We start from the raw sequence: 26,940 nt of genomic DNA, 5'->3' as shown, positions 1-26,940 counted from the left end.
CAAAGTGCCATCCATATATACATCATTACTTTGAAAAGTTCCAATAAATACAACAACAACAACAAAGCACCTCTTTCCAAAATGGTTATCTGTAGAGACAATTTCATAAAAGGTCCAGGGGCTGAACTTACCATACTGCTAATATTAATCAGATGCTGTCGGTTGAACCACATAAAAATTAAAAGTTTAGTCATTATGGGGATAAAAAATAATCAATCATTTGTGCAGCTGGGCATGACATCTAAATCACAGTATTCAAATCACTAACTAAATTTCCAGAGTAAATACTTCCTGAGGTTCATGCCAGTGATTAATCACAGCCTTCATTATTCCCACTGAAAGACAATGTATATGCAAATTGGATTTTTGTTTTTAAATGAGGGGGCTCCATCACCTTAAAAATGTGGACAGCATGTGATACAGGTATGGATTCTGATATGTGACTTTGATGTCTCCAGCATCTTTGATGAAGAGACAGAGATCAACAGAAGGCCTTATGTTGTAAATAGTGTTGCTGGCTTTTCAGTGAATCAGCTGGATTTCAAATGTTTACTGCAGGAATGCAAACCAGGCCCCAAAATATGTGAGACATACAAAGCTGTCAACAACAGTATTATTTGAGATGCAAATGGGCAGATTAACAGAACCCAGACATCTAATGGGTGTTTGATCATCCTTTCCCTGGGAAATAGCCCTTGGATATGTTCCCATAGTTACAGCAATAGTCTGTGTTACAGCAAAAATGGTAAGGGTTTGGATCTAGGATCTGCCTTCCATCAACCGAAGGGCTTTGCTCACACAAGGTGTTTCTGCCCAAATTTAGGGGAACCCTCCCTCTGTGTCCTCATACCATAACTCACTCCATTCAGTAGAGTCCCTTAATGCTCTATGTAGCACTTTCAGGGGGCTGGAGGAGCTGTCCTGGGGAGGAGGTGATCAGGGAAGTCTCCTTCTGCCAGACTACAGCTGAATGTGCCTAAAACTGGATCAAAGCCTAACACATTTATTTCATGATCCGGGCCCATTGTTTAACATTGATAGAATTCTACCACTTTTCCTGTTGGTCTTGGGAAAAGTATGGGGAAAGGCATCTGTAGAGGAGATGTAGCTTAGTGGCTAAGGTTTCAGTCCAGAAGACAGTTATTGGGGAGTAAGTCCCACTGAACACAGTGACTGGGTTCACATGAGCATGGAGGCGGAAATAAACCACAATGGCAATTGTAGGGTTCTGGGGTGGCTTGTTAACCCTGGCAACAAGCAACCCTTTCCAGTTTTGCATGACATGCATAGGCATGCGCAGCACATTTCATTAGGTGGTTCGGCCAGGGATTATTTTTTTCAAGGTCAACATTGATTGAATATACAGTAATAAAGGACTTTTTTTTTTCATTCATCAAACAAACGAAATAAATGAAAAGTGAAGTAAACTGTATTTTTTTAATTAACAAATAATCTGTACTGCACCGTTGTAATTATTTGATTGGGACTGAAGTAGAGGAGCACTAATTTTACTGTACTTATTGTCTTTAAATATGGTTAAATATCCCACAGTTACCTTGCTATTCTGTTTCTACAATTCTTTTTCTCCTGTCTTTTTTTCATCCTCTCTTCATTTTCAGGAATCCTATGCACATTTTCCTCAGAGTAAGTTTGATTGATCTCAGTGGGGCTTACTTCTGAGTAGACATACATAGGATTGTGCTGCAGCTCTGTTTTAAAGTGACACAAGTTACACACATACCATGTTTACCAAAAGAACGGCTTGAAAAAAGGGGGTTGGACACCCTAAAATAAGCAAGGGCAGATAGGAATTGTTTTAGCCAGCATTCTGAAAAAGATGCTGCTGAATGAACCCTCCTTAGCCAGGAGGTCCTGGGGGGCATTGCAGTTCTCCCCCCTTCCCCCTTTCTTTTCTCTTGCTAGAGTCCAGACTGGGGTGGGTGGTGGGGCAGTGATGAGGAGAGAAGGCACGTAAACATACAGCTTCTCTCTCTCTCTCTCTCTCTTTCTCCCAAATATTACAGTACCTGCAGGGCTGATGACGAGAGGAGGGCAGCAGCTCCGAAGGGAGGAGGGCAATCTTACTACTTACAGAAACAGTCCCCTCCTCGGCTTCACCACGTGCTGCTTCCTGGCTCCAGTGTGGCTGCTGCTCCCACCTTGTTCAGCAACTATCACGAGAGGTCAGGCAGAGCAGCTGGGAGTAGGGAGCGGCTGAGTGAGTGAGTGAAAGAGCGAGCGAGCTGGGGGGTGCAGCGGCTGCACTGGTGAAAAAAGCCTTCCGGAGGAGGAGCGGGGTGGGGAATAGCTGAATCTGTCGCTCTTTCCTACAGCTAGCACTGGCCCTGCTACATGGCAGCAGCAGCGGATTAGGGTGTTCAACTGAACCCTTTGAACCTGTTGTCCGCAAGCCAATGAGACATGACAAGCCATGCCGCGAGGCTAGTTATGCATGCACGGCAGGGAAAGTAAGACAACATGACTTATGTCCCCTTCCGTGATTGTGTCACCAGGCCCAGTGAGACTTACCCCTAAATAAACATGTGTACGATATGAGCTGGAGTATCCAAGATTAAAATCCCTGCCCAGCCACAAATTCATTAGGAGTCCACAGCTTGTATTCAAAGTTAGTGTAATTTAAGTCTATTCATTTCGATGGATCTATTCTAAGTAGGATTAATATTGGATACAACCCCACAGAAGTCCACCTCTACAACATGGGGATAAACCTGGCTTCTAACTTAACAAAACTAGTGTAAAGGTTACTGAAAGGGTAGAGTAGAGCCATCAGGACTAGTAACCATTGATAGCCTTCTCTTTCAGGAATTTGTCTCACCCCCTTTTAAAGTAATCCAAAATGGTGGCTGTGGCGTTACACCCCACAAGTCAATTCCAAATGTATGTCTGCAGTGTGTAAGTCTGTGGTTTTTAGAATGTTGGCCTGAGTGGGCGGAGTTAGAATGTCTTGGGAGGCGGGAGGAGTGATATATAAGGGAATGACTGAGGGGATTGTGAGTTCTTTTCAAGGTTCTTTTTCAGGAAAGCTTTTCAGGGAGACTTGTTAGGTACTCTTAGAGTCTGTAGTGCTCTCTGTATTTATGGTACTTAAGTTCTGGGAAATTTGAGGGTCAGTGTAGTGAGTGGTGTCTTTAGGGTGTGGTGTGCATGTAGTGGAAGTATATTAATCAATACTGATAATAAAGAAAGTTCAAGAGTGATTGTGTGAGAAAAAGGAAAGCGCGAATGTGAATGAGTGACCGGATTGTATGAAAGGTTTCAAAAAGGTTTTTAAATGTTATTTGAAACAAAGCTTATGAACTTTTAAAAATAAATTTTGATTGTTTTGTTTTTAAACTACCACAAAAGTCCCACGTGTCTGTTTGGCATTTATCATCTTAAGTTTACACATTTAACACCCACTCTGACAATCATTCACCTAAGCAGATATAACTCACAGCGCATTATTATATATATTAAAATCCTTCTCCATTTTAAACCCCTTTCTCCACATAGTTTGGAGGAAGGTGGTTTTTATCCCTTGCCACCCAAGCGGTGGTGCTTAGCTTGAGGAGGGAGTAGCCTCGGCCGGGTCTGGTGTTCAGAGCCTGTGTCGTGGCAGTGGCCATCACTATGTCTTGTGGTGGCAAATTCCATAGTTTGACTATGCACTGTGAGAAGAAGTATTTCGTTTTATCTGTCATGAATCTAATATTATGGGAGAGGGAGAAAAGTGTCCACACCATGTATAATTTTGTACCCCTCTATCATGATTCTCCTTACTCACTCTTTTCCCCAAGCTAAACAATACCATCTGTTGTAACCTTCCCTCACAGGGAAGATGCTCCAGTCCCTTGATCATTTCAGTTGTCTTTTTCTGCACTTTTTCCAACTCTACAATATTAATGTTTTGTAATATGTTGACCAGAACTGTACACAGGGGTCTAAGCATGGTCAGACCATACATTTATGTAAGAGCAGTACGATATTGGCTGTTCTCTTCTCAATTCCTTCCGTAATTACGCCTAAGATGGCATTCACAGCTTATTTTTTTAAAATGCAAAATACATAACCAAACCCTAACAACATTTAATATAAAAATCGTTAAAATAAATAATAAAATAGCACAAATAAAATAGCAACAGAAGCTAGAACCTTATTAAAAGTACAGTACACTAAAATTAACAACAACAACTAGAATAATACTTTCAAATCCTTCTAAGGCCAGCAAAGAAGAGGCTATGCACACTTCCCAAGGAGAGGGTGTTCCAAAGATGCAGGGCAATGACAGAAAAGGCTGAGGTACTTTGGATGTTTGAAATGCATGATACAAATGTTAAATGTGATTCTTACCATCATTGACTAACGTGTGTGTTACTTTAATCCATGGGATAATAGGGAGGTCACAAAAAATCATGCCATATTCCATTCCATTTCATCAACATGCTTTCTGTGAAATGTTAGTGTGTTTGGGTTGTTGGGCTATTTGATTTTCACAGAGTCCTCCTTGAAGTTGATACAAAGGCAGTATTTTACTCCAACATATTAATTAAACCCTCTTTTCTAAGCCAATCTACCCTATCAGTTAAACATCCTCCAACATATTAATTAAACCCTCTTTTCTAAGCCAATCTACCCTATCAGTTAAACATCCTCCAACATGTTAATAAAACCCTTCTTCCTACCTCTACCTGCTGAAGAAGAGCAGGGAATTCTTCTTTGATGACCTTACCCCCTACATTATAGTATTTTGGAAATCTGTTTCGGAGATAACTTAAGAGATAGTGGAACAGCCCATCTAATCAGAACAATGGCCCATCTCTAAATAAAGGATCACCAAGATTTCCCCCCCCCCCCCCACTGCCCATCCCCAGGCAATATTTGATGTTGAAGCAGTCCCATGATTATGTGTAGGATTTGTGGTTGTAATGTTAATTCTTTTTGTTGTCAAAACACAATAAAAATTGTTGTGGGGGAAGGGAAAGAGTGAGCAAAGGACAATGAACTCTGCATGAATCAGAGAAGGAAGGGAGATGACTTTTGAGGTTTTCATATAAAACAGGGATTGGCAGTGCTCATGACTGCAGGATCTACAGAAGACTGAGGGGAGACATGATAGCACTCTACTTGAAAGGTTGTCACACAGAGGAGGGCCAGGATCTCTTCTCAATCATCCCAGAGTGCAGGACGTGGAATAATGGGCTCAAGTTACAGGAAACCAGATTCTGGCTGGACATCAAGAAAAACTTCTTGACTGTTCGAGTAGTACGACAATGGAACCAATGACCTAGGTCGTGGGCTCCCCCACACCAGAGGCATTAAAGACGCAGCTGGACAACCATCTGTCAGTGATGCTTTAGGGTGGATTCCTGCAATGACTCAATGGACTCAATGGCCTTATAGGCTCCTTCCAACTCTACTATTCTATGATTCTTTGAAACTTTGTGTTTCACTTAAGCACCACAATGCACCAACCAGTCAGGTGCAAAATTGAGGGGAGATCATAGACTTAAGGGAGAGGATACCTTTTTGTTATCACCAACACAACTGAATTCACAATTTGCCCACACAAAAATCCACTATCTGGTTTAAGGTGCAGAATAACCCTTATTATTATTGCTGTCATTCAGCATTTGCAAGTCAGAAACTCTTGCTGACTCAGAGTTCTACCAATCTGCCTCTGATATTAAGCCCTAGATAGAAATGCAATACATATCAGCTTCAAGTTCTAGGCCACTGGTAAAAAAATCATTCCTGTTCTGGAAAGCACCTATATCTACCATGTGCGTTTGCATATGCCCTGATCAAAGTCCTCTTTTACTATGTAAGACATGATTGTGTTAATTAGGATTCTGTTCTCAAGTACAGAAAGAATTCTCTTATCCAAAAAAGCAGCCAATACACAAAGGAATTGGGGCGGGGCTGGAAGGGAGGTGAAAAGGGTCAAAATTGTCCCTACTATTTGGCAAGGTGAGGCAGCTGCCACAGGCAGTGGGTTTTTTGGTGCCATTACGGACAGCATAACAGGAAAGATTTGTCCTATTGAGATTCCAATGGAAAGTTCTCCTGTGTCAGCTGCTGTAAAATGGGCGGGGACTGTAGTATTTTAGCTCAAGGTCCCATTCATTTCAATGGGTTGTGCACAGGAGATCTTTCTAGTAGATTGTGCTTCATGTTAATATGTGGGAAGAGTACTATTAGGATATTCTGCCTGAAACATGGACATGTTTTGGGCTGGCTCTGAAGATGATCAAAAGGTTTGAGACTTACCTGCCATTGAGCTAACTTTGTTGCCATCGGCTATCAGGGACAAGATGGTTCTCCACCTTCCCCATCTGTAATGGAAGTGGGTATGAATGACTTCGAGATTTTTTTTAAAAAATAGTAGGTAGTCTAAAAATGCTTTGAATAAATAAATACTGTAGATTTGTTAGCTGTCTGGGCAGAGACTAGAATTGATACAGCATATTGTAAAATGTTAGAACTATGTACAATATTAACAGTAGCTATTTTTAAAGAAACTGTTTAATCCCTAAATGTCCAGACAATTTAGATCCCTAATGACCTCAATTTGTATATTATTATTATTATTATTATTATTATTATTTATTTATTTATTTATTTATTTATATAGCACCATCAATGTACATGGTGCTGTACAGAGTAAAACAGTAAATAGCAAGACTCTGCTGCATAGGCTTACAATCTAATAAAATCAAAGTAAAACAATAAGGAGGGGAAGAGAATGCAAACAGGCATAGGGTAGGGTAAGCAGGCACAGGGTAGGGTAAACTAACAGTATAAAGTCTGCACAACATTAGAGCCCTAATGATTGTACAGGCAATGCAAAGCAACAAAAGGATAATTAATACAATCTAGAAAGAGAAGCTTTCTTACTGATTTCATTGAAATATAGATGCACCCACCTTTCTCAGGGGTATTTTCAGTTGAACCAACTCATACACCCATGTCTGCCCAGATGCACACATGAATCCCTTGCAAGAAATTGAATTAATAAAATAAAGTACGGGCATCTCCATTCATTGTGATGGAGGAATCTGATCAACAGGTGCATTTCTTTGTCCACTGAAGTGGGTGATGAAGCTGTTGAAACAGAGGTTAGGTAGGTTGGCATTTTGTGTGTTACAACAGTGGAACATTGATAATCTATCACCTTGTTGCAGGAACACAATAGGTCAGACAGACAGGAAGCTGGGAGTTATTAGTGAAACAATTGAAGTATCCTAACCTTTGGGTGCAGTTGCTCTAGTTGAACCTTACTGGGAGCAATGGCATTGCTCTCTACTGTAGGCTTCTTTTTGTTCCCACAATGCTTTGCTTGTATTTTTGTAATTAAAAAAAGATAATTACGAAGATCATATATTTCCAGTGCTTTCTTATCCAAAGCAAATGAAGGCTGACTCTAAAATCTTCACTACTTAGGGAAATTGGGAGTATTTTAAGATGTATGTAAACTTGGGAGCCTGGCCCTATCAAAATTTCTATTATAGGCTACTTAGGTTGAAGAATTCATTGATAGTAGACAAGTCAGTTTTGTCAAGTGCCTGAAATCTGCCACAGCCATGAAAGTTATGTTAACGAAATGCAAAAGACTCATAAGAGAACTGTAGCATCATGATCATTTCTAGTTTACCTTTAAAACAACCCTTCTGAGAAAAATAACCCCAATGTTTAAACTGGCAGCCATTCCCAAGAAGCATACCAACCACGTTCTCACATGCAGCGTCAGAGATCCTGAGCATCATGGAGTTCATACCTGATCTAAAGGTTTTGCCTGCTTCTTTTTCTGGTAGAGGTTCTGTGTATGTAATACCTGCATGCCAGCAGAATTGTGAGAGTTACAGGTTTTCCAAGCAGAAATACAAAAGCTTGGTTCTGGTTTGGATTATAGTGATGCTTTATATATGGGCTGCCTTTGATAATTGTCCAAAAACTTCAGATGGTCCAAAATCGGTCAGTAAGATGAACTGGGACTACATGGTATGATCTATTATGCCAATGCTTTGTCACCTGCAATGGCTTTCAGTCCGTTTCCAGGCCTGATTCAAAGTATTAATCTTTAAAGCCCTAAGTGGCTTGGGGCAGATGGCCTCCTCCCACATATTCCTACCTGGACCTTAATATCTTTGGATGTCTTCTCCAAGTGCCCCTCTCAAATGAGGTACATTTCTAGTGGTGGCACCCTGGATGTGGAATGTTCTCCCCAGAGAGGCTCACCTGGCACCAAGGCTGTGGTCCTTTTGGAGCTAGGTGAAGACCTTTTAATATTCCCATTTTTTTCAATCTTCAAACCTATTATTTTTTGATACCTTTAAGATCTGTGAGATATTTTATGCTGCCATTTGCTTTCTGTACAGATGTTATCTTCTGTTGCTGGTTTTTAATCTGTTTTAGATTCCACGTTTTGTGGTATTATTTTTGTATTTGGGGTTACATGAACCCACATTTCTTCCTTCTGCCTTTGCATGCTCCAAATCACTTACAAATTTGCTGGTTCATGGCAAACCATAGTTCTACCTGTGGTTTCCAATTCTGGATTAGAGGCAAGAGCAAACCAGGAATTAAGTAAGTGAATTGGAGCATGTGAGAGGAAGAAGAAGGGAGCATGTGAGCCTGAGGCTATTGGGTGGTATAAAAATGTAATAAATAAATAAATAATAAATAAATAAATACCATGGATTTGGATTTATCTGAACTAAACCAGTGATAGGAAAACTGTACCTAGTGAATTTCTGCTTACCTTCAGTTATTAAAGGTACAGAACCTGTCTGAAAAAAAGTGCTCTCTTAGGTGGATCCACATTTTAGTAATAAGTAAAAAAAATGTTGTCCTTTCAGTTGAACTTAAACTCTTGCCACCAGCTAGTGATTTATCCTTACAAAGCAGGATATCTATAAATATTACCTACAATAGTTCAGACAAATTTTATGTTAAGTTTCTGTTGGAAGATAAGTCCTCAAGAGTAACTTTGGCTGTTGCTAAATTTCTTACAGTGGCGGCCAGGATTAGAGCTCTCTGTGTATTAGACGAAAGTTGATAATAGCTCTAACTGTATGATTTCATGTTTGATTCTTGTTTTTTTCATGGATCTATGGATCGTAATAAAGAAGTATGTATGTAATATTACCTACAAAGATATCATTTTCATTCCACAAAGTCAGAGTAATAGAAATGGGGCTTGAATCTCAGTACTAAAAGTTATTACATAAAATGAATTCCTAAATAAAATACAATCTGAGCGTATTAAATTCAAATGTCTTTATTAGCATCATTTAAGCACATGGATTGGTGTATGAACTCTGAAATATCACAAATGTAGCCCCGCAAGTTCTCTTTAAACTTGTGTTGCCATAACCGTATTAAAATAAAAGGAGTTAAAATGCTGGTACAAAAATAGAGTTGCTTAAATAAGACGTTTCAGTACATGATTATGATGATCCACATTTTTTCTTGGAATAATAATCTAGGATGCTTTTTTCTGCTTTGCCTTCTTCAGCCATTGTAGTGGAGCTTCATTTGTCTGTTAAAGAAAAGGGATGTATAGTTGAGATAGCAAACCAATAGGCAACAGTATAAGCGTACAACCTGCCTAACACTTCTGCAACTACCTTCTTCCGTCACAGACCATCTCCCTATGACCTACAATGCTCTGCAATACCAATAAACTAATAATACCCAAAGTCTACCACCATTCCTAGTTTAACATATTTCCCAGATTGGGTCAGGGAAATCTGAACACAATAAGCAGAATTGAGAATGAGTCATCATGGGGTAAGTCTGTGAGGAAGCAAGGCATCTTTAAAATCATGCCTCTGGATCTACGGAATATCTAACAGTAGTAGTTTTGTGCCTTCAAGTCGACTTCAACTTGTGGCGACCCTATGAATCAGCGATCTCCAGCATCTGTTGTAAACCACCCTATTCAGATCTTGTAACTTCATTTCTTTATGGAATCAATCCATCTCTTGTTTGATTTCCCTCTTTTCCTTCTACCTTCTGCTTTTCCTAGCATTATTGTCTTTTCTAATGAGTCATTTCTTCTTATCATATGTCCAAAGTAGGATAGTCTCAGTTTCACCATTTTTGCTCCCAGTGAGAGTTCTGGCTTAATTTGTAATAGAAGCCACTTATTTTTCTTTTTCATGGTCTGCAGTATCTGCAAAACTCTCCTCCAACACCACATTTCAAATGAGCTGATCTTCCTCCTATCCACCTTTTTCATTGTTCAACTTTCACATCCATACATGGAGATCGGAAATACCATGGTCCGAATAATCCTGACTTTGCTTTTCCCCAGATCTCTCATAGTGCCCTTCCCAAACCTAACCTTCTTCTGTTTTCTGGACTATTGTCTCCATTTTGTTTAATGGCTGACTATCTAAAATGGGGCTTATTTATTGATAGGGAAAAAGGCAGGTCTCATGGATGGAAAACAAGGATCAACATGCAGACTTGCTACAATCCTTAGCTACACTAACTTGAATCCACACCACCTTCTCTCTTTCTCTAACGCTAACTGCCTGCTCCGAACTGGCAAGTTCCAACTGATTGTGAGCCTGGGATCTCTTCCTCCCTTCTCTGATTCTACCACAGAGGAGGGGCCTTCTTCTTGACAGACAGCTCCTCAGGCCCAGCTGTCTAACCTGCTACAGAACTTTGCCCAAACACATTTGCATGTGTTTGCTCATTTTCTGTAATCTAGTTTGGTTGTACAAGTCCCAGGAAGAGCCAAAGAACTATGCAAAGCAATGAAGACTTCATCGCTGCTTTGCGTTCAGCCTCATCTCTGAGATTTCAGCAGGCATTGCCCATACATTTTCAAGCTGATCTTCACAGTCTTTGGGGGGGCTTCTTCACTCTGAATTTCTTTGGTCATGGGTTACCTGAATTAAATTGCTGATCCCTTGCCAGCCACACATTTACGAGGTGGGGACAGGGTGTGTCCATCTGTGTTCCAATCACTGTGAGTGTACATGAATGAACATGCTCAGCAGCAGGAAGGTTATAAATAACAGTGATGGTTTGAAACCTCCAGAAGAAGTGCCCGGTTTTGTTTGAAAGGGCTGCCTTCCCACTATTATCACTCCTAGAAGTCTGAACATGTTTTTAGGCTGTAATCCCTTGGTCTCTGGGAAGGTGTCCCAGTGGAAAGAATACAGATCTGCTCTTGCAAGCCTCCCCGTTGTGAGCACGGAAACAGTTGCAGCCTTTGCCTCACCAACAGCAATGCTCTGACCTTGGAGAGGGCCAAAATGAGGCATGTTTGGGGCAGATCAGGGAAAGGCTGAGATCCACAGGATCCAAAGCCCTTCTGTTCCCCAACATGTCCCCAAAGCAGCAGCAAAAATACATCAGCCCTGGAACCAATGGGAGGGGGTGTAGGAAGCTAGATCTGGGGTCCGAAGTGGAGGAGAGGGTAAAAAGACCCCGCCCACACACGCACACACATTCCACTGAAAAGGATGTTGAGTCACTTTAGATTCTCCCTCCCTTATACCAATGGATTTTCTGCTATTCTTAGGATGCTAAATTCTGCGCTTAACACCATATTTTGTGCACAGAATCTGAGCTGAATACACACAATTCTGGGAAGAAATAGCTTTTTAAGCTTTAATAACAAATCATAGTAAATTTTAAGTAAAGAATACCAAAAAATCTTTAACTCAGGAGGATACTAAGGAAAAGTTGAGGGAAAATACAATGAGGTGAAACACACAGAACTACTAAATAATGTAGTAATCAAGATGTCGGGGGAATGCTTAAAAGTTAGTGGTGCCAGTTACAAAAGGTAACAATGCTATGCCACTACCATTTTTTCCTTTAAGGCTCACTGACAAAAAAAGATACAGAGGATACGCAAAGCAGGCCCACACCAAAGTCAAACAGGTACCTTATGCTCAGATTGTGTTTAACAGAGATAATTCCTTCTGATCTCTCTGCATCTCCTCCAAAATTGCCCAAGGTTTTGAAGCTAAAACTACAGAATGGCCATTTAACAAACATCGTACTATGGACTAGATGACATAAAATTATAGAGTAGGAAGAATCTTCAAAGGACTTCTAGTCTAACCCCTTGCTGATGCAGGAAACCCATTATTACAGCATCTTTAACTCTATGCTCCACCAGCTCTGCATTTTGGTTAGATGGGCTTTTTTGCCCATCTAGCTGGGGTGTTGTGGAGGGGGAGGGAAGGAGGGTGGGGAGGCCTTGGGATACATTGTATCTTAGCTTTCCAAGTCCCCATCCCTCCCCAGCCACTGGCACGCCCCCTTTATCCCCTCTCCAAGATCACCTCTGTGACCTCAGAGAGGCAGCTGGCATGGTTCACTCTACGCCAACTGTGAGGAAAAGGGGACGCGGAGCACAGATTTCTGGATCTATGGTTGGAGTGCAGTCTCCGTCCTCCAATCCAGGTATCCAAATTATCCTATGTCCCCCGAGACTCTCTCTAGAGGCTATAGGATTGCTCTTCTAAAACCTCTAACAAAATGTAAATTGGTTGTGACATGTCTCATTCTAAGAAGTGAAACAAAATAGAGTCCACCACCTTACAAGGCAGGCTGTTTCACCACTGATAAAGCTTGTAGCATCATTTACTCATTAGTCAAAGAAGTCTAATGAAGTGCATTAACTGTGATGTCCACTCTGTATCCAAGGCACTGTTACATTGGACTTATGTATTATTTCCTAATCACCTTTGCTATCTATTTTGGCAGGGATTTTCCTCCCACTGTTGCAAATCCATTTCCCAGCATTATTTTTTTGGCCACTCCTTAACTCACCTATTTAACCTAAAGAGTTGTTTCATACAGGAAGAATGTTCCATTCATTATCTCAGGCCCAAATCGTTACATCATGTGTTACATGTGACAACTGCTTGTGTGTCTTATACCGTGTATTCTGTGGAAGTCTGCTGTGATTTCAGGCTATCTGCCATGTGTTCACATAGTGAAATAGACTTATGTGCACTTACCCCATGGCAGGGTATATGCAATTTTCTTGTGAAAAATTGTAGGAAATTAACTTTGTGTGAAGCAGCCCCAATATAAAATAAGAGTTCAAGTGACATACCTTTTCCTTTCCATAACAATCATACTTTATCAACAGACATTTATACACAGTCATCGGTTACTGGCTACTGGTGGATTCTGTCTTCAGCAACCAATTACTCCTTGGAAGGAGCTAATATTTTGAGCTAAGAAAGGGTAAAAAACTATTAATTGGATTACTCTGCTTAAAAGATTGCATCTTCCAGAACGTTTTGTGGGGTTTGGTTTATTAAGAGTCAGTCTGGTGTAGTGGTTAGATTGTTGGACTTAAACTGGGGACACAGATCACCACTCTAAGGAAACCTATGATTCATGTTGGTCACTTGAGCAGCCTGCTTAGGAACGCTTCACTGAAAGCCAGTGTGGTGTAGTGGTAACAGTATAGGGGGAGACCTGGGTTCCAGTCCCCAGTCAGTCATGATGTTCACTGGATGACCTTGTGTCAGTCACTCTCTTTCAGCTTAGCCTACCTCACAGGATTGGTGGGAGGACCATGTATGCTGCTTTGAGCTTCCTGGTGGAAGGGTGTTTTAAACATATAATTAATAATAATTTTAAAAATGTACTTTTTATCTTGCCCATTCCACTGTATCCAACCTCACCAGCTTGTCACGATTGAAACAAAATTTACAGATCTTTAAACGTTACTGCACTTACAAATAATGTTGGTTTGGGTGCAAACACACTTCCTTCCTCATGTTCTAAAGGTAAATGGGCTGATGGACTAGAAATGGATTTTGCAGGCAGACTTCTGTTCTGTTTCTGAGGCAAACTGTCTCCTTGGGGTTTGCCATGAAGACTCATCAACATCTGTTTCATCACAGCAAGTTCCTAAAACAAATAAAAATAAACCAAACCTTAAGACCAACTACTAGAGATAGAGTATGCATTTTCTATTCACCGAACCAAACTATGGATCCATTACTGCAAAACAAGAATGGTTATCTTCCTTTCTGGTCTGATTACTTATGTGAAACCACTACATAAAGGAAGTAATAAAACAAAAGGCACATAAGATTTATATAAATAGCTCATCATTCTGAAATGCTATAATAGAAAAAGATTTACAGAGCACTGTTAAGCATCCCACTAGCTTCTTTTCAATTAAGCTGCCATTTATTTTAAAACAATTCTTTTTAAAGGTTTGTTTTGAAAGAGAAGACCAGCTTGGCTAATCCAATCTGCATGCTTACAAATAACAGTCAGATGGTTGGAATAAAGCAGCACATATTACAAAGGCAGATGTATATGTAAAAGGGAAAAAATACTTTATTACTCCCAGAAAAGAAGGGAAGGGTACACCCAGGAGAAAAACGCAGTGCAAAAATAAAAGTACAAAAAAGTGTTAAGGAGATGAGCTTCCCTCTCTGGTACAGAAAAGCCATTTCTGAGAAAGCTTCAAGACCACTGAAAAGTACAGTGACAACAATATAGTGCACAGCAGAAATTCTGTCCTTATTAAATACATTATTTGGTTAAGAAAGGCAAACTTTCATCACTTCTTTAGCTGACACAAACAACATGTGGAGTGTATGGTAAAACATTTCATGGCATCACCATAAAAGCCGAATTTTGTAACATACCTGTAGTAATCACACATTGTAGTAAACCATGTTTTCTTCTGTTGGGGCAAAGAGAATTTTATTTATTACATTTATCCTCATGACAACCTCATGAGGTAGGTTAGGCTGAGAGACAGTGACTGACCCAAGGTCATCCAGCGAACTTCATGGGCGGGCCATGATTTGGGTCTCCCTTCTGCAGGGCCGGCAACAAGGCCCCACTGAGAACAGCCCCTTGGACTTGCTCCTTCTCTTCACCATTGCTTGTTCAGCTGCTCCTCACTCTGGCCTGGGCAACAAGGGCGGTGAGAAAGAAAAGCAGTAGATGACACTGTCTACTTGCTCATTGGCTCTCTGCCTGTCAAGCACACAATGATGAGAAAGAGGATGGGGGACCAATAGCAGCTGGTGAGAAGGTAGCCTATCACCTGATGGGACCTGAGCTGGCGGTGACCAACCAAGAAAGCGATCTTGGGACAGTGGTGGACAGCTTGATGAAAATGTCAACCCAGTGTGCGGCAGCTGTAAAGAAGGCAAACTCCATGTTAGGCATTAAAAGGGGCATGTCTACACAAAGGGTTTGCCCCGGGGTGGCTTCTCAGTAGCGGCATGTCACCTACATGATGCAGCCGCCATTGTGAAGCCATCAAGGGGGGGGCAAACCCCAGAAACTGCGGAAAAAAGTCAGGCACTTAACCCGACTTTTTGGGCAGCGGAGGCTTGTCACAGCCCATGGCGCCCCCTGATTGGTCGCCATGGGCTGGACAGGGAAGAGGGCGGACCTCAAAAGCGCCCTGTGCCTTGTGGAAAATAATAAATTAAAAAAATGGGGGGGAGAGGAAAGGGGCCCGTTCCTCCCCTTTATAATTGTTATTGTCTGTATCTGCACAGGTGCACAGATATAGATAAAAAGCAGGGGGGGGGGGCAGGAAGGAAAAGGCAGCCAGAGAGAGGTCAGAACGAGGAGAGGTGGTTCGGGCGCCCGGTGTTCCTCTCCTTGTCCTCCTGGCTGCCACTGGCTGCCTCGTTCCTGCTCCCTTGTTCCTTTCACCCTCAGCGCCGCAGGGAAAGTTCGCACTTCCCGTCTGCCGGGAAGGAACGCAAGTGTAGGAGCCAGGTGCCAAAGCGCCACTGTCAAGACGGGTGCAAGAAAAGGAATTGAGAATAAAACGGCCAGAGTCGTATTGTCCTTATGCAAATCTATGGTGCGACCACAGTTAGAATACTGTGTACAGTTCTGGTCACCACACCTAAAAAAAGGATATCATAGAGCTGGAAAAAGTGCAGCAAAGGGCAACTAAAATGATTAAGGGGCTGGAGCACCTCCCCTATGAGGGAAGGTTACATTAGGTGGGATTGGTTAGCTTTGAAAAAGGAGGCTAAGGGGAGACCTGATAGAGGTGAGCAAAACTATGCGTGGTGTGGAGAATGTGGAGAGGATACTAGAACCCAGGGTCATCCCAGGAAGCTGATTGGTGGGAGATCCAGGACAAATAAAAGAAAGTACTTCTTCACAAAGCGCATAATTAAATTATGGAATTAGGCGAAGGCTATCAATGGCTACTAGCTCTGATGGTTATGTGCTACCTCCAGTATCTGAGGCAGTAAGCCTGGTATGCACCAGTTGCTGGGGAACATGGATGGGAGGGTGCTGTTGCACCGTGTCCTGCTTGTTCGTCCCTGGCCGATGGCTGGTTGGCCACTGTGTGAACAGAGTGCTGGACTCGATGCACCCTCGGTCTGACCAGCATGGCACTTCTTATAACCTTATGAGTCCACCGAGGCTGTTTTGCCCAAGGGCCACCCGAAACCGGAAGCTGGCACTGTCCTTTCGCATCTCCCTACTTCCCACATTATTTTTTTCATTGTTCCTGAGAGCACCCGTTGCAAAGTTTCTTGTAGCTCTACATGCTTTTGGATAAATGGAACTGCACTGAATATGTTATGGGTATGAGCAGTTAACACAGTAATTCCCAAACTCTGTGCTGGGGCACATCCATGTGCTGTGAGGAATTAGTTAAATGTTAAAGACATCAGTGGGTGCACTGCATTTCCTCCTGGTGTCTGCCGCAAAAGAACGGTGACATGAGAAATGTATTGAAGTCTCTTATGAGCACAAGGACTCTATCCATGGAGGAGGCTGCCTGCAGTGTCTCTGCATGACTTACTGCTGTGGCTTTGCCTCTTCTCAATCAGCTTTTGCTGAAGGTAGGCAATTCTGGTATATCTCCATTAGGTATGACTGGATCAACTAATCATCCCCAATGTAAAGCCACAGCAGATTTCACCACCCACACAAGGCGGCTGTCATTTGCATTTCTGCATGAGTCACTGCTCTGGGCTAGTCTCCTTTCGTTCAGGAAATCTGATCAGAAAAGTGATTCAGACAGAACTATATTGGAGGATAATCCCAATTTTATCATATTCACTTCTAAGTGTGAGAAAGACGCATGCCTTCAATTCCAGTTTTTTTAAAAAAGGTGCTCTCTCTTATCAGAAATTGGGGAATAGTAAGTTAACAGAGCCATTCAGGCATGAAGGCCCTACTTTGGGTTTCAGTCTGTCATTTCCCATCTCTGGAGATGTTATTCCATTTTACAATGATTTGGTCTTCAGGGAAACATAAAGAGGCTTGAATTGGTCATGAGACATCGGTGTCTAAAACAAACATTTACAGTTTGATGACAGAAGATGGCAAGAAGATCTCTGCAAGTTGTAGAAGAATGTGCATTAACAGACATCTTAAGTTTGGCCTGAGCTTTACACTGATTCACACATTGCTTTAGTTACAGTAAGGAAAATGCGCCTTGAAGGATGAAAGCATACCATTCCTCATTCACAATCGCTTATAAGCAGTTCTATAATACCATAGGATGTACATTCTTTTGCTGAAAAGGTAAAAATAGGCAGGCTTTGTTGTAGCGATGATTACGTCTACTAAATTAATGCCCAATATTTCAGTTATGAGCTCCTCGTGCTACCATCCCAAACCCTAAAGCACACCAAACCACTTCATCCACTGGGTGCATTCTTCTTATTGCTCAGTCATTTAATATTGTAACTATTTGCATAATTCAGCCATGTGTAGTGGCATGTCAAAACAGCTCAACTACACAGCAGCTGTTTCAAAGGACTGCATAACTGATACCAACATGTTGCTGAAAGTTGTAAACTCTGCAGAGATGTTGCCAAAGCAATGCATAGACAAAATGTCTTGATGAAAATAACCAGGACAATTATATTACAAGCACATACTTCATCTTTAAAGGACCAAGGTTGCAATCCAAAGCATACCTACTACTTGGAAGCTATGGAAATCAACAGAACTTCCAAATATGTTCAGGATTGGGATGCAAACAATGTTTTTTTTTTATAGTAGCAACTATGCTAACGAACAGAACTTTGCTGCACCTTATGGTGATTGAAGAGACGTTGAAAGTAAACTTTAAAATGACAGTAGTAAGTAATTCTCCGGCTGATAAAAGTTTAGTTTCAGAGAAGACAAAGCAATCTTTTAATAGCTATTTGGCCAACGTATCTCCTGGAGAGAGGCCAACTCAAAGGCAGCAGAGAGAAAATCAAGCTAAACCTTTCTAACTCTTTGTTAATCAGCATAGCCTTGTATGAGACATAAAGGCCTTAATTTTCACCACAGAATCTGAGCTAATAATATTTGAGAAAATAAAGAGTGGTTTCTGTGTGTGTGTGTGTGATTGAATGCTCTTTTGATAGGGGCCGTGGTTCAGTGGTAGAGCACCTGCTTTGCAGGCAGAAGGTCCCAGGTGTAATCCTTGGCATCTCCAAGTAGGGCAGGAAAAACTCCTGACTGGAACCCTGGAAAGCCACTGCCAGTCAGTGTTGACAATACTGGGCTAGAAGGACCCATGGTCTGTCTCATCATAAAGCAGCTCCTATTCTATAAAAATACTGAAGATTGTAACTTATTCTTTCATACATCATTTAAGAGACCCGGTTCACACGCAACAACAACCCAGAGTATAGGTTGTTGCCTTACCCATGATTAGTCTACCAGATGATTGTGAAAACTGCAGGTTATTTTTTCAATTACTGGGTTGTTAGATTCCCTCTTTCATTGCCCATTCCCTTCCTGCATTTCCAACGCCTTTGTACTCCAGTAGTACTGGCAAGCAGAGTGGCTGTTTTTTGTTTTTGTTTTAACCACTCTTGCTCACTACCTCTGTAGCCGGGTGAAACAACCCATGATTCTGGGTTTGAACAATAAACCAACAAAAAGCCATGGGTTATCTCCCCAGGGTTGTTTCTGGTTAACAATCTATAGTTCTGGGTTCACACATAATGAAAACCCAGAATTCAACAACCCATACTCAACCCACACTGTCGTTACATGCAAACCAAGTCAGTGTCCTGCAGCAAACAAACTTAAAGCCCATGTCTCCGAGAAGTGATGTAAAACACCGTTGTTTAAATTAACTTTTGATAGCCAAGAGTAGGTGGGATAAGGCAATATACAGTTAAATAATTCATGATGACAGCATTATCACCCACCCCAACCCTTACGGGGTGGGATATACATTGAATGAACAAACAAAACAAGCACAGTTCCTACACAATTACAGGCCTGGTTTGCATTTAATGTGGATGTATTTCCCCACAGGGTTTCTCACTGTGGTGTTGGCCACCATTTTGAGTATTTGAACTGCGCTGTAGCTTGTCATCATGTGCAAAGCCAGCGAGGGATGGTTGACAAGTCACCCACAACCGTAAAACAACCCATTCTCGCTGTGTTCAGACGTAATGACAAACTAGGTTGTGTCCCCACTGTGGCTCAAAATGGCAGCCACCGGCATGACGAGAAACTGTGGGGAAATTCACCCATGGTGGCTTCTCGTTATGTGTGAACTACGTCAAAGAGTCTTGTGGCCCCTTAAAGACTAACAGATATTTTGTAACGTAAGGTGTGGTGTACCCGAATGCACGTCATCAAATGCGTGCAGTGCTCTTAGCCCTAAGCAAGACATAGGGATCGGTGAATTTGTCAAGCGTAACTTTGCTCAGGTTCTTATTTTTCCAATATTAAATTCATTGTGCACGCACACACACGCGCGCGCACACACACACACATATATATGCATATGCATTTTGGGTGATGCTTTTTCTCTAAGTGTATGTATTTTAGGTGTATTTGTTTTTGCAAACTGCATTACAAACTTTGGAACTGTATAGGTTTTCATGGCAAATTGCCTTCTGGTTCTTGTTTGAGTTTGAAAAGTGCAAATTTGGTCAGTTCGCATTGAAAATTGAAATGCAAACCAAACTAATCTCTCAGCCATTCCTAGCAGGTCATGTGGTGTATTTGAGAGAGTGGGGGGGGGGACGGAGCTAAGGGCAATGGAAAGAAACAATGACATCAGCTGGTGATATCTGTGAAAGACAAAGTAACCATTCACTACAGTAATAATCAGCAATAACCCAATCATCCCAGCTTTGATGTGTTAATTTACACCTTTAGTGTCACCCACGTATTGGTGACATGGCACTCCAAGTCCCAAGATGTCATTTCCTAGCAGTTTCATGTTGATGCAAAACACTTGATCTTACTTTGTCCTATACAAAAGTAAGCATTAGGGCGGAACAAAAGTTATAAGTTTTGCTTTGAGTGAGTAGCAGCTGGAAAAGGGGAAACTGAGATAATGAGTGTGAAGAGGAGGGGGGCATCCACAGTCACATGAAAGCACTCCTTTGGACCCACATTCTCCTGTTCTAGCAACAATTCCTATTGTGTAGAGAATCAAGTGGAAGGAATGCACACAGCCATCCTTATCCTCGTCCATGTCTTCATCCTCATGACAAAAGTCTCAGAGCCCCATTAAGGAAATGGCCAAAACACAAAAGAAAAGCTGTGTTTTCTTTAAAGGCAAAATAAAAACCAAAACCAAAAGGAGTTTGCAAAGATTTTAAAGTAACCCCCCAAAATCATAAAAACCTGTTCAGAACCCTTCCTTCCTTCCTTGCCCGGTCTCTCATACACATAAACCCCGAAACAAAAGAAACACGCACACAAAGACAGTCACCGCCACCACCACAAATCACAGACACACAAACACTTAGCCAACGCCCACCACATTAGACAACCCCACACTATCATCATCATCATCATCATCATCATCATCATCATCATCATCATCATCATCATCCCGCCTTTTCCCTAATACTGGGAGCCCAAGCGGCTTTACAAATTAAAACATGTACAGTTAAAACACAGAGATATACAAAAATTAAAAACAAAAATTTAAACATGCTACAATATTAAAACATTTAAAATATTTAAAAACATTTAAAATAGGATTATTATTAATTTTTTTTAAAAAAGTCAAATATATAAACAATGCGTTATCTGAGTTCCAGATTATCTCCCAAAGGCCAGCTGGAACAGAAAAGTTGTAGCCTGCATCTGGAAACACACCAAGGAGGGAGCTAATCTAACTTCCTTGCGAAGGGAGTTTCAGAGCCGTGTTCCCACCAGTCATGCCTGTGATGGTGGAGGGACCGAGGGAAGGGCCTCCCCTGAAGATCTCAGAGGACGGGCGGGCTCGTAAGGGAGAATACTACCCTCTTGCTCTTGTCATCTCCTCTCTCTTTGGGCAGGTACTGTAGCATGAGTCTTCCATGTTTATTTTTATTTTTATTTATTTAAGGATTTTTATGCCGCCATTCAGCCAAAAAAGGCTCTCACGGCGGCTTACAAAAGTATTTCTTGACAGTCCCTGCCCACAGGCTTACAATCTAAAAGACATGACACAAAAGGAAAGGGGATTGGGAGGGAGGAGGAGGGGGGAAAGGAAAGCAAATTCAGGCACTACAATCTTAGTTGCAAAGTTCAGCAGTTACAGATGACAGCAGGAGGGAGGGGGCTCTCAGCTGGAGCTGGATCCAGGCATGGTGGAGAGGTGCCTGGCTGCTGCTACCTCCCTCACTGGTGGCCTCTGCAGTGACAGTTGGTAGCAGGAGGGAGGGGGCTTTCAGCTGGAGCTGGACCCAGGCATGGTGGAGAGGTGCCTGGCTGCTGCTACCTCCCTCACTGGTGGCCTCTCCAGAGACAGTTGGTAGCAGGAGGGAGGGGGCTCTCAGCTGGAGCTGGACCCAGGCACGGTGGAAAGGTGCCTGGCTGCTGCTACCTCCCTCACTGGTGGCCTCTGCAGTGACAGTTGGTAGCAGGAGGGAGGGGGCTTTCAGCTGGAGCTGGACCCAGGCATGGTGGAGAGGTGCCTGGCTGCTGCTACCTCCCTCACTGGTGGCCTCTGCAGTGACAGTTGGTAGCAGGAGGGAGGGGGCTTTCAGCTGGAGCTGGACCCAGGCATGGTGGAGAGGTGCCTGGCTGCTGCTACCTCCCTCACTGGTGGCCTCTGCAGTGACAGTTGGTAGCAGGAGGGAGGGGGCTCTCAGCAGGAGCTGGACCCAGGCACGGTGGAGAGGTGCCTGGCTGCTGCTACCTCCCTCACTGGTGGCCTCTCCAGAGACAGTTGGTAGCAGGAGGGAGGGGGCTCTCAGCTGGAGCTGGACCCAGGCACGGTGGAAAGGTGCCTGGCTTGGAGACACCTAACTGGCCATTCTCCTAGCAAAGAAAATGTTTGGTCTTCCATGGATGGAGGAGAATGAACCATATCTATTTATGGAAGGCAAGGAGAGTGCTCCTTACCAATGACCTCACCTCACTGACCCCTTCAATAACTTTTAGCTAGTCCTGCTGCTAAACTGGGGGAACGTTCAGAGCCAGCCCCTGGCATTGGCCCAGTGCATGTCACACTGCAATTCCTGGATTGCAACAAGTGAACCAATTAGCACGCTGCCTCCTGCGTGCTTGCTGTTTCCACTCTGAATTCCACAATTGCCCATCGTTTTTTGTTGGGTTAACTCTAGGATATTTAACCCATATACTACCCAGAATTTCCAGGTTTGCATGTCACAAAACAACCCAGGAATGGGATGTTCCTACGTTGTTAAATAGAAAGTGGAAATGATGAACACGCAAGGGACAATGCGCTCGTCGCTTTGCTTGTCCCTGGCAATTCCTGCGTTAAACAACCCAGGAATTGAAGCTTGATATGAGAACTGGGTAGGGAGGAGGATATTGCTGAGTCATGTACATCAGTCCCAGTAGTGAACGTTGTGTGACCTCCCCCTTTTAAGAAGAGCACATAGCAAAGGTTTAGGAAATGGACACTGTTTTGCACATGGAAGTAGATCATCACCCACAGTGCACATTTACAGAAAGAACAAAGTGCTTTATTCTGTAAAGTGGGGAAGCTGATCTTTTGTAAACTTTGAATATGTAGTATAGTCAGAAGGTTGACATAATTTTCAGAAAAAGTGTATGAATGTCAACTTGCAGGACATAGCAAATGGGTATGTTCTACTTCTTCTGTGATGCTTTAAAGCTTTTCAGTGCAGGGTTGAAAGTGCAGTGGCTAGAACCTAAAGAAGTGTAGGGCCAGGGTTTTTTTGAACTTATGTTTCTTTAACAACAGACTCTCATGCCAAACTGCTGTTGCAATTGAAGGGACTTTTTAAAAAAAGGGGGGATGTGGGTTCAATGACAGAATGGTCCTGTTCAGACAACTCGCTAAACCATGATGGTTAAGTATTTTGAGCTATACATTATGGCTTAGTGGGTCGTGTGAACCATTCCTAATCATGGTGGTTACATAACCACGGTTGGTTAGTGGTCTAACCAGGGCTGAGCAGGTCAACTCAACAGGGTCAATGTGTACATGTAGCTAAGTGGATCCCACCCACTGAACATATCCCAAATTACTTGTACAATCTCAAAAAAATTTTTTATAATATTTTCAGGATGCTGCATTAAAGAAACAAATAAAGGTGTACACTATGTTCGCTATTTTCCTATAATGGGGCAGGAAAGATGATAATATGTAAGTGTTTACATTATAATTCAGTGATATAAAAAATGGCTGGTTTAAGAGCAGAGTTAATAATAATAATAATAATAATAATAATAATAATAATAATCTCCTCCAGCAGGCCATTCCACAGTCTGGGATCAGCAGAAGAGAAGGTCCTCTGGATAATACCTGTCAGCCTAATTTTGGCCAGCTGAAGGAAGTTCTTCCCAGAGGACCTGAGTGTGCGGGGCGGATTGTACAGGGGAAGGCGATCCTGCAGGTAACTTGGACCCAAACCATGCAGGGCTTTAAAGGTGATAACCAACACTTTATACTTTGCTCGGAAACTAATTGGCAGCCAGTGAAGAGATTTTAAAACTGGGGCCCTTCCGCACGTCGTCCCCAGAGCGCATCTATTCGACCCCAGTGCACTCTGAGGACGATCATGTGACTTGCCTGTAAAAGAAACGACGATGAGACGTCCTCGCCGCCGCCACTACCCAGCTTCCTGCTCCCCGCACGGGACGGATAGCTCGGTGGAAGAAAGCGGAGGAGAGAGCGGAAGAAGCTCTCTCCCCCGCCTTCTTCAAAACAAGCTATCCGTCCCGGGCGGGGAGCAGGAAGCTGGGTAGCGGCGCCGAGGACATCTCATCGTCATTTCTTTTACAGGCAAGTCACAGGATCATCCTCAGAGTGCACTGGGGTCGAATAGATGCGCTCTGGGGACGACGTGCGGAAGGGCCCCTAGTTTAAGGGTATCTTATGTTGGCTCAAGTACCATAAACCCAGGAAACTGAAAGATAAGGCTGACACCTTAACCGGCATGCCCCATGTTCAGTGATATTGTTGTGCAATGTCACAAATTGTATTTGCTTACAACTTACCCCCCCCCTGCACCCCCACTTTCCTAGGTCTTTCAGGCCCAAATCTAGGTGGGGAGGTTTTAGTGCCTGGGACCAGTAAATAATCTCTCGATTGTCCTAGCAAAGATGCTCCATTTTTATGAAGCATCTGAACCTTACTGTAATGCTAGAGGAATCTTCCTGTAAGTTGATCTATACCTACAATTTGTGACATTGCACAACATCATCACTAACCATGAAGCACATCTGCTAAGGCACCTTCCAATTTCCTGGCTTTGTGGAGCTTGAGCATGAGATAGCCTTAACTCTTGTTTAAACCAACAGGGTTTTTTGATCACTGAATTTCCCTGTTTTTTATTAAAAAGAAATTTATTATTGTAGTGTTTTGAAAGAAAACACACACACTAAAAGACAAAACACAAACAATTCATTCACTGGGTAGATGAGTACAAATGAATAGATACATTCATAGAATCATAGAATCATAGAATAGCAGAGTTGGAAGGGGCCTACAAGGCCATCGAGTCCAACCCCCTGCTCAATGCAGGAATCCACCCTAAAGCATCCCTGACAGATGGTTGTCCAGCTGCCTCTTGAATGCCTCTAGTGTGGGAGAGCCCACAACCCCCTAGGTAGCTGATTCCATTGTCGCACTGCTCTAACAGTCAGGAAGTTTTTCCTGATGTCCAGCCGGAATCTGGCTTCCTTTAACTTGAGCCCGTTATTCCGTGTCCTGCACTCTGGGAGGATCAAGAAGAGATCCTGGCCCTCCTCTGTGTGACAACCTTTTAAGTATTTGAAGAGTGCTATCATGTCTCCCCTCAATCTTCTCTTCTCCAGGCTAAACATGCCCAGTTCTTTCAGTCTCTCTTCATAGGGCTTTGTTTCTAGACAGAAATAGCTTGCTTCTGAGTAAGGTTCCACAGGATTCTAGCATAGTTTTTTCTTCTTCTCCTCCCTCTCTTCACCAGTGATCTGTCAATCAGTGAGTGTGATTCTCTCAGTCTTCAAAATTACCTTACTCTTATCTCAGTTGACAGTTTCCTGTTACCACTCCGCCACTGCCGGAATACTGACAGGAACACTGGGGTTCCTCTCAAAACTTTGAAGCACTCGCAGGATTCTAGCTTCAGAGTGAAAATGAGCATAACCAACATAACTTTGCCAGCAGCTGCTGCCATAGGCTTTCAAGGGGCAAAACAACCTTGGTAACTTTTAAACCACTGCTCAGAATTTCACCAAACCCATGAAAGGTACATCTCCTTGACGAGTCTGAATAAAGTATATCACTAGTTCCTCCAAGAATGTGAAAGAAATATATGATATACCAAGCTGGATCTTGGCGTAAAAAGTACAAATGCGTCAATTTTCAGCACTTCTTAATTTGCTGTATTTGTATTGGATCAGTTAAAATTGTGCACAATTATAGACATCATCAGGTAGCTTATTAATGCCAGGCTTCAAGACATTAGTTGAAATGGTGTCATTTTTATACGTAGTAGAATTTTGAGCTTATAATGGTGGAATCTCTCTCTTTCTCTCTGTCATGTGCCCCTTTAATACACAAATGTTTACATTTCCTATCTAAAGAGGTGTTGTGTAAAACTCGTAAGTTTGCTACTCTGTGTTTAATTGGTTTATCAAGAAGCATCTAAACCAATTACAATCTTATCTGACATATAAGTCATGTGGCCCAAACAAACTTAATTTATAACAAAAGTATTTTCTTCTTAGTTTTAATTTCTCAGTTACAAGAAGCATGCTTTTGGGATGGAAGTATACATGAAACTATTCCTTGGGGTGGGGGGAACTGTTGAAAATGTTTCCAGATGTGTCTATTTCAATTAAGTATCTCTGGCTGTTTTGGTGGTTCATAAATATATTTCCATTCATATTTTATATGTGATGTTAAAATATGATAATATGCAGGGAAATTAAAAAATTGACACAGCTGGATAGCTACTGCAACATGACTGAAAGATTCACAGTCAACATGGGGAAAATGGATATAATTAAGTACCTTGTAAATATTTGGATGATCTTACTGCCAACTATTTCCTCCTAAAATTCCTACCTTTAAAAATAAATAAAGTTTGCCTCTCTCCAAAGTACTTTTCTTATAATGAGCTGGCCAGTTCACTCTTTCAAGGCAAACAAACAAAATGAATTTTGCCTATGTTTTGTGGAACGTTTCCCTCTAATTCAAAACCTGAGGTGCTTTATGCTGCTTTCCTATGAATTTACATTACAATAAGCCTTGCTTATTTTTGTAGCATATGCAAACGATGTTTCTTGAAAACTGAATTACATTCAGCACATGTTTATTTTATATGACACAATAAAAGAAAATAGAGTTCTTTGGGGAGGGGGGGACCTCTAGCAGAAAGCAGCAAGTTATTCAAAAGTGCCTCCTAGAAAATATCTGCATGAATGGCTCTATTTGTTAAAAGCTTCCAGGTGTTATAAATTCAGTAGCTTTTGTGTTTTCACATTCAAGGAATATAAAAACACAATAAATAACGAAACAAAAAACAAACCAAAAGAAAAAGAGGAGTGCTGATAAAA

General features: G+C 42.1%; 1 protein-coding gene across 1 annotated transcript in view; it reads right to left on the bottom strand.

The window, feature by feature from the left end:
• Positions 1-9,289: 9,289 nt before the first annotated feature.
• Positions 9,290-26,940, bottom strand: part of PIBF1 (progesterone immunomodulatory binding factor 1) — a 132,210-nt gene continuing 114,559 nt past the window's right edge. Inside the window, exons 17-18 of the mRNA XM_063126002.1 lie at positions 13,726-13,899; positions 9,290-9,538 (exon numbers count right to left, since the gene is read on the bottom strand). Coding sequence (XP_062982072.1) covers positions 9,482-9,538; positions 13,726-13,899 — 231 coding nt within the window. The 3' untranslated portion in view covers positions 9,290-9,481. The remainder of the gene's footprint in view (positions 9,539-13,725; positions 13,900-26,940) is intronic.

Source organism: Elgaria multicarinata, chromosome 5, assembly GCF_023053635.1.
Source record: "Elgaria multicarinata webbii isolate HBS135686 ecotype San Diego chromosome 5, rElgMul1.1.pri, whole genome shotgun sequence".
Classification (NCBI taxonomy): Eukaryota; Metazoa; Chordata; class Lepidosauria; order Squamata; family Anguidae; genus Elgaria; species Elgaria multicarinata.
The sequence above is the reverse complement of the archived record's forward strand: the minus strand, read 5'-3'. Positions and strand labels throughout refer to the sequence as shown.